General features: G+C 42.6%; 1 protein-coding gene across 1 annotated transcript; it reads right to left on the bottom strand.

Moving 5' to 3' along the window:
• Window positions 1-1,273: 1,273 nt before the first annotated feature.
• Window positions 1,274-15,064, bottom strand: LOC115203294 (sal-like protein 1). The gene is made up of 3 exons (XM_029767856.1): window positions 14,185-15,064; window positions 3,088-6,860; window positions 1,274-1,796 (listed from the first exon to the last, which is right to left on the bottom strand). The coding sequence occupies exons 1-3, from the start codon at window positions 14,255-14,257 to the stop codon at window positions 1,356-1,358; spliced, it is 4,287 nt and encodes a 1,428-aa protein (XP_029623716.1). The 5' UTR covers window positions 14,258-15,064; the 3' UTR covers window positions 1,274-1,355.
• Window positions 15,065-16,287: the final 1,223 nt, after the last annotated feature.

Consider the following 16,287-nt stretch of genomic DNA (forward strand, 5'->3'; position numbering starts at 1 on the left):
AAAACAGAAAGAAACAAAAGAGAATGAAGAGACACAAACACTCATAATTTTCTTTTGGAAAATGGATGTATTTGAATAATAGAGTAAAGAATGACAGTATCTTAGTTGTTAGTAGGTATTAAAGTGTAGAGAAACTGGACCCATAAAGATCTTCCAACTTTCCAAGAAAGTGCATGTAACAGTCCGAAGGTTGTCAAACCTAATATATATTTATATTTATAAAAACACTATCATTTGTCCCCTAGCCAAGATGGACTTTGTCTTATGAGCTTTATATGTACATTTTGTTGTGATGGAATTTCTAGTTCCCACGTCTCACATTATTTACATAAACGTCAACACATATGTTGCACTTGATGCCAATGAGGATGCTGAGGACATAGCAGCAATGTGGAAATCCAGCAGATGACCTATAGGAGAATCCCACCCACATGATTGGCTCTCTTCTCAGTTCAAACCAGGAAGTGGACCTCTCCGAATTCATCATCTCCTCTAACAACACAACTGTTCTGTGTTAAACTTAACACCAAAAAGCAACAAAACAAAAAAGATTAAGAAAAAAAATTGAACTATGGAAGAAAGAAAAAAAGGACAATACATAGAATAACATTAATGAACAAAACAGGTCAGGCCAACTGGAACTCTAAATAAACACTTGATATGCTCCAATGCTTTCTTTTTCCTTAGATAAAAGATCAACAGCGGTTGATAAGGAAAGGACTACAGCGTAATCATAGTCCCTTGCCTGAAGTCTCAATGATTCTTTTCATGGGGGAACGTTAATACACATCTGTTAGACCATCTAGAGTAGATCAGTGTACATTATTTACAGCCATTCTGTTTCACTTATTACAGATCTAATGCATCACATGAATATCAACAGTTGTGTTATATCTATATACTACAGACCAAAAATAACTTAATGCCAAGGTAAAGATATGCTAAAGTTTCAAAAGCTCACTTTTAGCTCATACCCATTCTGGCTGTAGAACAGAAAAAAACTAACTGTTAATGCTTCAACTTGGTTCCGAGCAAGGTTATAATCACTAATAAATAAGCTCCTTAAAACTATAACATGTTGTACATTGTACAAAAAAGCAAGTTCTCTTCACACTCATGTTGGTAAAGTTTCAAAGTCAAGCCAAAGCCAAGTCATTCTTTGTCTTTGTCTTGTTCTCTTTCTCTTTTCTCTCACTATGTGTGTGTGTGTGTGTGTGTGTGTGTGTGTGTGTGTGTGTGTGTGTGTGTGTGTGTGTGTGTGTGTGTGTGTGTGTGTGTGTGTGTGTGTGTGTGTGTGTGTGTGTGTGTGTGTGTGTGTGTGTGTGTTCTGTGTAGATATGAGAGGGAAAAAGTCTCTAGTTGGTGGCAATCTCTTTGTTGTCCTCCATGAAACGTGTGAATCGGAAGTGGGTCCCGTTCTCGGCGTTGGCCATTTTCTCCAGGCCAGCCAGAGCGGCATTGGATTCTGTACTGTGCAGCTTCTCCAGGTTGCCTGTGCGGCCACCCACGGGCGAGCTGCCCCCGTTACCCATGCTCCCCGACAGAGACGGCAGGCCTCCGTTCTGGATGACAGAGATCTCGTTGGTCTTCATGGCCAGGCCGTTGGAGAAGGCTGCAGCGTACTGGTTCCAGAAGCTAGCCGGGTCTCCGTTGCCCAACCTAGATACCATGTCCTTCTGGAATATCTCTGGGAACTTGACAGGGTTGGTGCCCAGGAAGGCCATGGAGCCGTCTACAGAGAGTCGGCGGCCACGTCTGGCAGGGGCGCTGTTCCACATGTGTGTGCCCATATGAACCTGGAGAGAGAAACAGATACAGAGAGAGGGAGAGAGAGAGAGAGAGAGAAGACGCAAATTAGAAATATTTCAAACTTGGCCATGACAAAGGCACATAGTAACAGATGATGCAATGGAAAAAAATTAAATAATAAACAGCAAGTTAGCATTAAAATAGTTCAGCACCCTGGGTGCAGCAGGAGGATTGGTGCAGTGAGCTGTGAATGGCGTGGGGACGTGGGCATGGTGTAACCATTTTATTATGGCTAGGATGAAATACTGCATTTAATCTGAAACCTTCATTCAAATGTCTCATGAGGGAGACCCTTGTGCTTTGGTTCAAATTGCAGTGCCCACTTTAATTGCCCAGGCCAGTATTACATCTGACGTTTACCCCTGTCATGCCCTTTCCCAACGAGGACAATGTATTTTTCTTCTTTTGATCCTGAAAGGATGAGTGTTACAGATAATTATGTTATTCTTTTTAAATCAATGTAGAAACATGGAGGTGTCAGATACACAACTGACTGTGTTGTCTAGAGTGATAACATGTTTTAAAATATCACTTGCTAGAAATTATACATTATTTTAATAAAAACACACTACAAAATCATAGCATCAGCAAAATGTGAAATCTTGCTACAAATTATAAGGGTATTGTTTTTTTATATCAACAAGGGTGTAAACTATAACTAGTGCTGATTACCCGGTAATTGCAATCTGGTTATACATTTCACAGTGCTTCCTAAATATTACGCCTCTCTACGTTTCGCCCCCCTTGATTTCTCACAGTTGAGTGTGTGATCATATTTGGCCCTTCAGTTCCTGTTTATCTCTGAGGTTTATCACCTTTTCCAAATGATCAAAGGGAAACTCTGGGATTTTCAAGGGGTAAACTCTGGAAAACTGAGGATGGTTTCCTCTGGTTGCCTCTGGTTGCCTCTGGTAACTGTAGTTAATGCTGTTAACTGAACCATTCCCAGCTGTGCTCTGCTGATCACATTCTCAGGTTTCTACCCAATAATCATATTAATGGGGTGATTCAACCTTTCCGCTGAGCTGGTTCTTTCATCAATTATAGAACATTACTGCCTCCGAATGGCACTGACATAACACACTTCAATTTGTTGCTCAAAGTTGTGGACCAAAATTCTGGTGATTTTTAATACTCCTCCTATAAATATTCATGAATAAATATGTGAACATTTTCCAATTCCATTCATAATGTTTTTAAATATACAATTGCCCTGCGATATTGAATATGTGTGTATTTTACCTATTGCATTCATAATGATTATAATCATACAATTACCTTGAGATTTCCTTTGGTGGTGAAAGCCCGACCACAGATGTGGCAGGCGAAGGGCTTCTCCCCAGTGTGGGTCCTCTCGTGTATCTGCAGAGCGCTGGAGGAGGAGAAGGTCTTCCCACAAGTGTTGCAGTAGTGCTGCTTGGGTGTCCGGCGTAGAGGGGCAGAGGCTGAGAGCACCGGGGATGTAGAAGCCGAGGTGGTCGCCAGGCCGTGGGGCATGTTGCTTGCCATGTCCTTATGGTGATCCCGGTCCTGGTGGTCCCTGTGGTGTTCCCTGTGGTGTTCCCTGGGATGGTCGATGTGGTGATCCCTGTGGTGGTCCCTGTGGTGGTCCCTGTGGTGGTCCTGATGGTGGTGGAGGCCATGGAGGAAGCCGTTGACCTCTGATTTGATCATGGAGGACAGGGAGTTCACAGAGAGGAGGGAGGAGGTCGGACTGGAGGAGAGGCTGGTGTTAGAGGGTTCGAAGAGCTGCGAGGGCAAGTCCCTCATCTGGTGGGTTAGCATGTGCTGCTTCAGGTTGCCCTTGGTCGAGAAGCCCCGGTTACAGGCCGTGCAAATGAACGGTCTCTCTTTGGTATGGCTTCGGTAGTGGATGTCCAAGGCACTCTGACATGCAAACGTCTTCCCACAAATGTCACAGGCCGTGTTCTTGAACGTGCCGCGCTCACGGAATGGGAAAAGCATGCCCAGTGGGTCTTTAGACGGGTTGCAGGATGTCAGGTCTAGGGCCCCGATGCTAGAAGGGTGATGCTGCATGAGGCTGGCACTGATGTGATCCAGGGACATAGCCCTCTGGTGCCTCTCCTGTCTCTCCTGTCTTTCCTCCAAGCTGGGGGATTTACGTTGATGTTGGGGGTGCCCATTGGTAGGGGATGGGGGCTGCATGGAAGAGGTAGATTCTGACAAGGCTGGACTCCCGGCACTCGGGCTCTCGATGTCCCCACCCAGGGATGAGGAGTCGTTAGTGAGGCAGTCCCCTTCCATTGAACCTCTGTTCCCCATGGCCTTCATTCTGCTGGCCTGCAGCTCCTCTACCAGCCTCTGGTGGGGGTTATGGTGGCTGTGATGCTGATTGTCATGGTGGCTGTTAAGCTGATTGTCATGGTGGTTGTTGTGGTGGATTCTATAGTCAATATCATGGTGGGTATTGTGGTAGGTGTTGTGATGGGCATGATGATTTTTCTCCTGCCCGTCCTGGACGACCATCTCGGGGTGAGAGGGGGAATTGCACAGGCTGTCTTGGGAGGCGTCAGCTGACTTAGGGGTCTCTGGGACGCTGCTGTCAGGGCCGTCTTCCATCCCTTCCATTCCCTCCATACCCTCCATATCATCATCAGAGAAGTTGTCCAGATCATCAAAGTTCTCATCGAAGTTCCTCTCATCGAAGGAGCCTGTATCGGAGCCCATGGACTCAGGGTAGCTGTCTGGCAGTGGGGTGTTTGGGATCTGCCCTCCCATGTGCATGCGGATGTGCTGCTGCAGGACCACCGCATTGGTGAACTTCTTCTGGCAGATGGGGCAGGAGTGATGGACTCTGAGTGGAGGCATGGCCCGGTGGACGGTGTAGTGGGTCTTCAGGTTCCCTTTGGTGGTGAAGGCTCTGCCACACACTTTACACTTGAAGGGCCTCTCTCCAGTGTGAGTACGGTAGTGCATTTTCAGAGCGCTCTGACAGCTGAGCACACGGTGGCAGATGACACACTCATTGGGGTCCGTCAACTTCCTGTCGATGTTCTCCACCAGCTGCTGCAGCTTGGAGGTCTCCGACCCCTGGAGCGGGTCCAAGAGGCCCCCGAACGGGAACTTAGCCTTGAACTGCTCAGACATGAGGGGCATGAGAGGGTTGGTCATCATAGGTGGGCTGTTGGAGGTTGTGTATTCTGTGTTGCGCTCAGACTCAGAGCTCACACTCGCCATGAAGCTCGACGAGTGATTGCCCTCTTCAGTTTTCCCGTTTGATGTAGGCAGGGCCGCAGCTTCTTCAGACAACCCGTCGTTGCTTTTCATTGATGGCTCAGCAGCGTCACGACCGGAGTCAGTCTTTGTAGAAATGGAGGGGCTGGTTATGGCTACCGAATGATCCTCTTTTTTAATGAATGGTGGCAGGCTGGGCATGGTTGGTGGGAGCAGCATGCCCACTGACGAGGTCAGAGTGGAGAGAACAGGCTTGCTGTCCAGCCAGCTGGTCACAGGCTTCTCTGGAGGCATTGACATACCATATGGAATGCCGGTGCTCGTTGGAATATTGTCTAAATGCTCGGGGACAGGGTATGGGTTCATCTGAACATGTGGATACTTCTCTTTATGACGCTGGAAGTGGACCTTCAAGTTACCGCGTGTGGAGAAGCGATTGCCACAGATGTTACACTTGTACGGCCTCTCACCTGTGTGAGATCGCAAGTGGATCTGCAAGGCACTGTCACTCCCGAACACCTTGGCACAAAACCTGCACTTATGCTTGAAGAACGCCTCCTCTGAGCTGCTCTTGGGTTCAAATAAAGTTATGTTTGGTGGCTTGCCTTTCCTCTGGGCCAGCGCAGCCAGAGAGTTGAGGTCCTCCACTGTGGTGCCAATACTGGGCAGGGAGCTGGAAAATAGGGGGTTTCCAGACGGGGGCTGAGGTAGATGTGGATTAGTTACAGGGTTCAACAGGCTACCTATCCCAAAGGCTGGCATGGATGACTTAGTGTGTGATGGGTTACTGAGCTGAGAGTGGAGGTTGCTGCTGATCGCATGTATTGGCCTCTTGTCAGATGACAACTGGGCGTTGTTGACTGTGGATGACCCCAGTGAGCTGATGCTCTGAGATGATTCACCGCTGCTGGGGTTGTTGCTCTGAGGTAGCTGCACCCTTTCAGCCAGCTGCTTCAGGCTGCTGATGCTGGCAGACTGGCTGGCCAGGCTCTGTGCTAAGCCCGCGGCTGCAGCCAGCTGCTGAGAGAGATGGGAGCTGAGCGTGGTCAGTGGGTTGGCTGACGGCCCCAACGAGCCTCCTGGTGTGGAGATGCTGGGGGGCACCTGCATTTCAGGGGACTGGGAGGCCAGTAGCAGGATCTGGTGACGGATCTTTTCAATGAGCTGCAGCTGGTGGATCTGTTGCTGCTGCAGGCCCAGGAGTTGCTCCATCAGGGCCGGCACTGCCACCCTGGGGCCCCCGGACCCAGAGGAGCGCTGCATCTCCTGGGAGAACTGGGCCACAGCCACTTTGGTGCTCTGCAGGTTTTCGATGATGACGTTGCTGTTGATCATAGAGATGCTCCCCAGGTCAGTCAGGTTGCCGAGCGGAGGTAGCTGAGGGGCAGAGACAGTCAAGGTGCCCGGTGCTGGTCCGGAGCTGTTCCTGCTGGAGCTGTGGCAATTTCCCTCGCCCGTGTTCATGTTGATGTTACTGCCTCCCTCCATGTGGCTGCTGTCTCCATCATTGTCATGACCAGGATGAGCGTTGATTCCGGAAACGTCGACGTCCATGGATTCTTCTTTGTCGAGAGCGTTATGCTCCAAAAGGTCACTGCACTGCGCTTGATCAGTGTTATTAACCGTGTCATTCATCTGCTCATCAGGATTATGTGGAGGGGAGCCAGGCGAGAAGGTTCCGGAAGGAGAGGTAGGATTCTCATTCACTATCAGAACTAATTGATTCTTAGTGCAATTCTTCTGGTGTTGTTCAAGATCTGATAGTTCAAAGAACTCAGCACAACATCTGCTACAGACATGGGCATCTGACTCCTTGCAGGGGGGGTCTTCCTCCGAGCAGGGCTCTTCTGTGTCCCCTGAAAAACACAGGAGGGGGAAACAGAGGATTAGTGATTAGAAATGTTTTGCAGCTGAAGAAGCAGCTTTATCTATTCAAATTCCTTTGTTGTTAATCTTAAGTTAATCAGTTTTACACTTATCTGCTTGATATGTTCACAAAAAATAACCATCGAAAAAGCAACAATAAACAAAAAAAAAGATTGAAAAAGACCCCTTTTAATGTGGAGGCTCTGAGAAACAGGATAAGAATAGAATGGAAATCAATAACACTTGTTCAAATATTGTCTAAAAGTGATCTTTGAAGATGTACATCTGGTTTCATCAAGCCAACCATCTTTTAAGTAATACTTTTCTATAGACAATCCATCAACATATACAATACTATGAAGTGAGGACATTGGGGCTTAATGACATTTCATAGAGAAGCATTGATTTCCAATATTTCATACTCCTCAATGTCTACTTGTCCACTGAGCGCAAATCAACCATTTGAAGGACTTATTAGACTTTCAATTTGCTGTCAACTTTGCTCATTTTCAACTCGACTACGGGCATCTTGGACAGGTTATCCCTGTCACTAAGCTAATTTGTATCCCGTCAGGCTGCAATCAGAATCTGACAGGCACAATAAACAGAGCCTTTGGATTCCAGATTGTTCTCTCTAGCCACTCGGACACTCAACAAAGACAGTGCAAAATTATATATGCCATTATTGTACTGATATCACTAAGAATAATCAATTTTGTTTTTACAAAAATATCTGTCATGTTTACATAACACATGTTTTTATAAATATGTTATGTATATTTAATAAATTACATAACGTAAAATAAATAAAACACATTATAGTACCTAATATAAAATGAAGAGTAAAAAATAAAGTATAAAACTTTGTATAAAAAACTGTTAATTTGTATTTATGTAAATGTGTAAGTATCACAGTGATATATATATATATATATACCTTCCAGGGAAAAATAAAACAAAAACATAACTACAAATGGGTCAAGAACTATGAGTGGAGCTGCTGTCATGTATGTTAGAATGAACAGCATGCTGCCCAAAACCAAGCAACTGGCCAGACCAGTTTAAGCAACAGGCAATTCAATACCAGCCAATAAGAATACGCAAAATGAATAATTGTCTTTTAAATGTGCATAGAAACTGGTCTTGCTTATGCAATTTCCATTCAACAAACACAGGAGTCAGTGTGAAAAGAACAAAAGGCGAGTCAACACCCCTGTGCCACTGCTGTGCTCCAGACTTTCCTCGTTCTATCTTCTTTTTGTCAAACCCAAATCTCACTGTTTAACATACAAGTTGATTTACAAATTGCAATTCTCTATGAACCCCTTTCATTGTGGGCCCCGGCGATCTACATTTTCATCAAGGGTGGAAAGGGAGGAGGGTTCATTTGAAAATGAAACCCAGAGAGAGAGAGAGAGAGAGAGAGAGAGAGAGAGAGAGAGAGAGAGAGAGAGAGAGAGAGATGAGTGCGGCCCTGCCCCACCGAGACAGGATGGCTTCCCATTGTTCACACAGCATGGGAGCGGCGGGCTCGTCGGCACGGCCTGGCCTGGCCTGGCCTGCTCATCTTGGCCAACTCAAAGCAGATCCTGTTTAATTCAGGGATTATCTCCCTCAACGTTTCTCTGCTCTGGGACATCAGATAACGCAAAGTTGCCATGACAGTAAAACCCAGACTCACACCACTCTAACCATGCAAACGGAGAAGACTCGCTCCAACATTAATGGTAACTTTTTAATATCAACCATGCAGCCCCCCCTGAAAGCGTCAGTAATGAAAAATGTGTTTGATTTACCTCGTGGGAAGGAAGAGTAGCTTTGTTTGGTTTTGGTTGACCATGTGAACAAATGAAAGTAGATTTTATGTAAGAGGAAATACATCAACTTACACAATGTCCTGAATACACTGCTGTAGAAAACACTAATGTAGCTAAACAAAAATGTGAGAAAACTATCCAAAGTCAACAAAAAATGAAAGCGCTTGAACCGCCCTTCAAGAACTTAAAAAAGTTACCTAGAGGTTACAGGAGCAAACTTTTACAAACGTACAAAAGTGAACTATCAAAGCAAAAATGTAAACATCAAGTTCATAGCGGTAATTCTTATTCTCTTACTAGATTAAAGTGCACTGGAGTGTAGTGATGACACACATGTTGAAGCCGCAAGCTACTATTTCCACATATCATTCATAAAAAATCTAAAAAGGATTTAAGATTCCATACATCCAAACGTTTGTTTAAACTGTCCAATGTAATCTGTAGGAAAACACTAAGAACAAGTGACTAGCTCAAGTTTCTTCAGAGACCTGTGGATAACTTATATAGTTAGGCAGTCAGTAATAACTATCTTTCAATGTAACATTCTCTTATTCGTCAAGTGAATGGAAACTGGACATTGTGGATTGTATCACATTGTGGATTCTATCTAAACATTATCATGTTTACCGATCAAAATAACTATATCCAAAACCACAGAGAAAAATAAAACAAAGAGCATCTGCCCAAATGTAACTCTGTTATCAACTTCTCATAACATTCACTGAAACCACAGTATATATATGTCCCTAATAATAACGTACTTGTAACAGGCTAGGATTTGACCAACCAAGGGGTAAATTCACTTTCTATATCTCAAAGTGTGTTACTCTCAACACCCAGCACACCCCACCCCACCCCCTTACTTCGTAAATACTCAGTGATTATAAAGCAAATAGTGGTCCAATTAAAACAATCAAATTATTCCATCTCAAATGTGCTCTTTCACAGGAAGCTATTTCCATACCACCACCTTGACTATTGAAAAGGTAAAACATCTCAGAAGCATGGAGTATTTGAAAGTCTTAAATCTATAATCATGTACTTACATGTAATCATGTTTGTTTACATAAGTAGACATGCACTTAAAAATAGATGATATTGAATATTTTGTTCATCTGATATGTCTATATGAATAAAGAAAATGAATACTATGAAAATAACGCCAACAAATGAGAACAGCCACAATACACAAAACACCCAAATGTCTACAGCAACAGTGCATAAATTAGTCAATGTTTAAAAAATAGCTGAGGATTATCTCTGAATAGAAATAAAGTGTTACTCTGTATAAAAACGGTGTCCTAAAACTGATAACTCTCAACATCATCATCATTCTACAAGGAGTCACCAGAGCACAGGCCTTCAGGGAGGCAGAAGACACACATGCCAAAACAGAGAGCCTCTGATACAAAGGACAGAAGAGAGTAAATAATAAGGGATATAGAAATGTGGATTAGTAGAAAATATGACAGAGTAGCTTTTTGAGAGTTCCTACGTTACTTTGTAGGGACGCTGGCTTCAAGCCTCTTGACACTTGTGAATTCAGTAGGATGTCTGATGCCTGATGTCTGATGCCTGCCTGAGCTAACCCACCTCCTCTCCAGCCCTCACACTGCTGGCCTCACTGGAAACATCCCAGTGAACACTAGATGGGGTTCCACTATAGCTGCCGTTTCCCGGATGGACAAGCCCCAGCCTTAGCAGCTCTGCCCTGGTGACATGATTAAAGCTTAAAGGGGAGGAGAAGGGAGAAAAGCAAGCAAGTCCTTCAGCCGGGATACATCTCAGCCTTCCACTTTATAAACATTGGCAAAATGACAAGTAACTGAATCCCTGTTGTTTGTGGGGTACAACAGTGCGAAGGGCCAGGGACCGCCCTGCCGATCTCCCTCTGGGGGGGCTACTCTTGCAGGGTGGAAGTGGATGGCGATCACATTGATAAGACCCCCCCATCACAAATATAGGACAGGGTCCCTGCTAGGCCCCTGTGGCTCTGATCAGCGGGGTCAATGACGAGGTACAGGAGAACACACTGCGGCCTGAACTCTCATCAACTTCACACAGGGAGACACAGGGGGACCCTGGCAAAGGTTAAAACAGCTGAACATCCCACTCGAGAACTCTCTCTCTCTCAGAGAGACGAGATGAGAGACAGACAGACAGCCTTGACTTTCAACCTCATACACTAACTACCCAGCGGCAAATGCCCTCAGCGTCTCCTTAAAATGTATTGGGAATGTTAGCCTCCCTCTTTTTATTTTGCATACAGAGACTCAAGTATTCCATGTCCCTAACCCATAATTACAGGTATTGCATTTTCAGCTTGTTTAATGCATGATGCATTTGGGTTATGTATTGTGAAACTCAGTAGGCAGCAGTCTGCTGACAGAGAATGACTAAAGATACTATTCACTACTTTATTACATTTTAGGGAAAATGCAGCAGCCAAGGAAAAACAAGTATGATACTAGGTATAGACTATGTTTTGCATTGATCCTTAGTTCCAACCAAATCATGCAACCTTAGGTAGCAGCAAATGCTTCTTATGCAAGGTTTTAGTTGGGTGAAACAGAGCTTCATTTCCAGCTAGCATAACATGTTTTTTAAAGGATACTGCAAACAACATAGTTGTACACACACTGAAAGAGCTTAAAACATGGACAATGTCAAGTCAGTCCAAAAATATTGATTTGTTTTTTATGAAAAATAAGTCAAACTAAATTGACTGTCTCGATGAAAATATATTTCCATACAACTCCTCAGAAGGAAAATACATAGACAATATGTATGGAAAAAACAGCCATATAGGGTCAATTAAAGAGCCTCTAGAGTTTTCTTTCTGTAGGCTATGTCATGGCAAACACATAAACAGATATTAATAATAATAATACTAATAATAGTGTAATATGTGCTACTATAGAGCAGTAACTACAAACAAGTCAAATGTCATCTGTATCAGAGACAGGAGCTCATGAGTTCCTTTGAAAATACCAGCGCAATGACAATATAGTCTGCAAAAAGACAGAGCCTAATCTAACTTCCATTTAATCCAATGAACAGAGAAAACGCAACACTTAAATCTACTATATATGTGAGACTTTTAAAATACATCTACAATTCTAGAATATTAGATCGAAACTACCGTCGTTTCACTATGACCATTCAACCATTTTGAAAATAGTTATTTCAGTGAATTGTACGTTTGAGGCAATATATACTTTACAAACCTTAATAATCTGCAAATTGCTTGCTATTTTTAAGGTAGTGAAACTTCAACTTTGCCGTATCAAAATACCTTACAAACACTATAGGGTGAAAGTTATGGCTATGGGTGTTGTTGGCCTATAAAAAATACTTCCATAACCTGGTTTTCACAGCAGGTCTAAACATCTTTAGCAATAGAAAATTAAAGCCCAGCTTGTTATAGGTCTCTTTGGAAAACATAATTTTATCAAATGTATCATCATAAGAGGAAACGTGACTGTTGGGTGAACTTAACAGAGATGGTCAGTTGGTCACTCCGGAGTAGTGGAAACTCGCAAGGGTGACAAAGCGTTCCAAAAGCAACCAATGTAGTTGCATAATAGAATTCATTCAACCACTGTCGCCATCTTTTTGATGGTCTCAACCAGAACTTGACATATTTCTTTACACTAGCTAATTTTCATGACGTGAGGTAATTTGGTGCTGAGCTTTTGTTAAAGTAAATGAACATAAACCTTTTACATATTTTTTTAAATTATAGGTAGAAGTTTCAGGGAGAAGTTAAGTTTTATCGTAATATAACAGGCCTCTGTCCCTCACTATTTCTTTCTCTCTCGTTTTCTCTCAGTGTGTGTGTGTGTGTGTGTGTGAGAGAGAGAGAGTGAGAGAGAGAGACAGACAGACAGACAGACAGACAGACAGACAGACAGAGAGAGAGAGAGAGAGAGCGCGTGAGAGAGAGAAGGGGCTGGGGGCGAAAGAGAGAAAATCGGAAGCAGTATGTCTGTCATCTATGCTAACATTTACGTTTTTTAATATTTTGAAAATTATGGTTTAGGAATATACACCGGCAGGTAGCCTAGGGGTTGAGCGTTGGACTAGTAACCGAAAGGTTGCAAGATCGAATCCCCGAGTTGACAAGGTAAAAATCTGTCATTCTGCCCCTGAACAAGGCTGTTCCTAGGCCGTCATTGAAAATAAGAATTTGTTCTTAACTGACTTGCCTACTTAAATAAAGATTAAACAAATACACAAGGGAAATGTAGGATGTAAATAAAAAGTGTGCATGTGGCTAAGCTTAAAACCATTATAATGTATTAACATTAAATAAGGATATACATAATAATTATAAGGTGGCGACATGTAGCCTGGTGGTTGGGCCAGTAACCGAAAGGTTTCTAGATCGAATCCCGAGCTAACAAGGAAAATAATCTGTCGTTCTGCCCCTGAACAAGGCAGTTAACCCACTGTTCCTAGGCCGTCCTTGTAAATAAGAATTTGTTCTTAACTGACTTGCCTAGTTAAAAACACATTTAAAAAAAGGTAATTTTTGTTTCAGTGTTCTGGTGCATCACATTGAGATTGTGGTTTAAAAGTCATATAATTTGTAAACGAATGTTTACCATCCGCCATTAAGACCACAAGATGTCAACAAACTGAAAATCGATCATTCAAGCAAATGTTTATATTTTCTTATCATTCTATTTTCATCCAGCCAAGGCTTGGCTGAGAAATACCGACTTTGTAGACTAGCCTATGTACAGGACAGTCAGAAACAGTAGAAACTTTACGCGAGTATGCAAATTATTATTTGTTTTCTATATAGGCCTAAACCCAAAATAGAAGGCAATCATTTAAGAAAATACTGGTTATTTCGACGCAGAAGTACTTGTCCGTGCATAGAGTACAGTTGGGCAACGATTGGAGTGAAACTAAGTCGACTACAAAAGCAGAAACTTGAACGAGCCTCTCGCTGCAGCAACTTTGCCTGCAGCAGCAATAGAGGAAATTTGCTTCAAAGTGTGTAAGACAAAAAATCCTGATTAAAAACTCAATCTCAAGTGTTCTAAAAAGTGCATACTAAAAGTGTAGGCTACATAGAAGCCTATGTCGAGGTAAAAGTAGGCTAAGCAGCCTAATAACAACATTTTAACGCATGCACTTTTACACAGTTATATTTTGTAACATAAAGTTTAATGCTAAAGTAATATGAACAACAAAACGCAATAATATTATATTTTCAAGAATAAAAGTATTTGGCTGTGTCTTAGAGCGATCTAGAAAGATCTATAAAGATCTATAAAGATAGTCTATACATATAAAAAATGTGTCTTGTTATGATAAGCTGATTTTGAGACTGCAAATTGCATGGATTCATAAAAAAATTTCTAACTCAGAAAAGGGGGAAGAGTTCCTATCCAAAAAGAAACAATCATAAAAAGAACAAAACATCTGAAAAGCAGCTATTAAAAGATAGTAGCGTGGATAAGAGCGATCCATTGCCCGAACTTACCATTGTGCTTGGATAAGGCCAGATGAGGGTCCGATTGGAAATGTTGCGGCTTTGCTTGTTTCCTCCGCGACATGCTGGCTCACACATCAGCCAAGGAAGAATAAAAAATTACTAAAAAATCTGCTCAAAATTAAAAAAATCGAGTCCATCCACCGCGCATTTGTCCTGTTATGATTATCAATAATGTTTTGCGATTAATCATAAGAGGGTTCTTTGAAAGGCGATTGGCACCTCGCCAGCCCTCTATTCAAATTAAGTCTCTTTAATCAATTAGGTCCTGATTTGCTGGGGACTCTTGTCTCTCTCTCAGCTCCCACCCAATGAGTTGATCCGTGTGGAAGAAAAGGCTGGGTTTTCCAACTCCCTTTAGATACAGTTTAACCCTTCTTAGCAACCAGCTGGTAGCTACGTAAAGCTTATCTTGGCTACTAGTGGAATGTCAGAGTCTTCAGTCCATGCGCGGAACCGTATCTTTCCTATTGACTAAGCAGCGATCAAACCCAGCAGTTAGGTCAATTTGAACTGACGAGACGCTCACGGTGAAACCTCCCAGATCTCACATACAAATACTTTCCACAACTCTGGTCGCTGTTGCTGTGCATATCCTCTTTTCAGATTTGCATTGGGGTCGTTGTAATTCAGATCTTGTATGTTGAAACACCGATACCTAATCGTTGGTTGGTGGTGCCTCAAGGCAGCGAGGAAAACGTTTATCGACTATAGAAGGCTCGTGCGTAATGGCACCGTAGGTGTCTCGGAACTCCAAGATATGTATCGAATATCCAAATCAGATTCATTTGATTATCGCCGAACGGGGTTAGTAACACGTTTTCATCACACATCGCATTCCGCGAACAAACAAACTTTAAGGGCCCATGTAGGACTGTGAGAAATGTTGAGCCCAGCCCACCTATGATGTGATTGGTCACTGGGCTATTCTATCATAAACCGACGGAGGTGCAATCTCTCTCTCCCCTCTCTCTCTCGCTAATTCTCATACGCATGGTTCGCGAGCGAGTGACTGACCAGTAGAGGGGACAGTGAAGAGTGTATGATTCTGTTTCGAAGGCATGAACATGTTTGTGTTGTTTATATATGTTTACTATACATAGGCTCCTTCAGCACATCATGCATACATTTCACGAACTTGCGCGTCATTGAAACATTGAGTTGTTTTCATTTCATACGTTGATTGGATTGTTTAGCGGAACTCGCTACAATCAGCGTCGTGTCCAAATTGTAGCCTACAGTAGCCCAGCATGTCACGGGAAGCCTATGTATGTGTGTTTTGTTGCTGTACGTCAAGTTTATAATTTCATCAGTTCTGTAACAAAAAATGAGAACCTTATTGCGCAGTTGTAATGCAAGACAAAAGCAGTTGCTATTCAATAAGTGGATTTAAAGAGAATTATAATAGTAGAATAGTAGAAATTTAAAACTTTAGAGGATACACTGAATAGACGTTGATATTTGCTCCAAACACAACGATAATTGTATACTTTTTCAACATAGAGAACTACTGGCATATACAACGGGGAGGAGAATAGGGCCAGACAAGATCTTTATTGATAAAGCATTATAATACAATATAGGTCACATAATAAGTGTTGAAAAATATAATTTAATTTTAACACATTGTTTTGAATATGTGAAGCCAATAGCTAAGTCCATTTTATAACCTACTGTATGTACGTTTGTAATTTTATAATAATAATAATAATAATACAAATCATAATATACAAATTCTAAGAATCATAGTTCTAAAATGATACACTATTCGTGATCATCCCTGGGAATGTTTGAAGAGAGCAGGAGTTCCCATAGGAGCTGCTCTGTGTCTAGTAGATTTATTGTGTGGAAAAGATAAACGAAGCTATCAGTCGGGCTGATTTTGAGAAATGAAGATAATAATGTTACTATAGGTGATGTCTTGGATGCCATTATTTTTCACTGAATATTTAAAGAGCTGCTGCAGGCTAGATGGATCTAGTCCGCTCTTGTTTCAGCTATCTTTTAGGACGCGTCCTATTTACTTATTAATGGCCGAGGAAGGGACAGGGAAAAAATATTGGTGATAGCTACGTTTGTTTGGCAGACACTGAT

Source organism: Salmo trutta, chromosome 12 (assembly GCF_901001165.1).
Source record: "Salmo trutta chromosome 12, fSalTru1.1, whole genome shotgun sequence".
Taxonomy (NCBI): Eukaryota; Metazoa; Chordata; class Actinopteri; order Salmoniformes; family Salmonidae; genus Salmo; species Salmo trutta.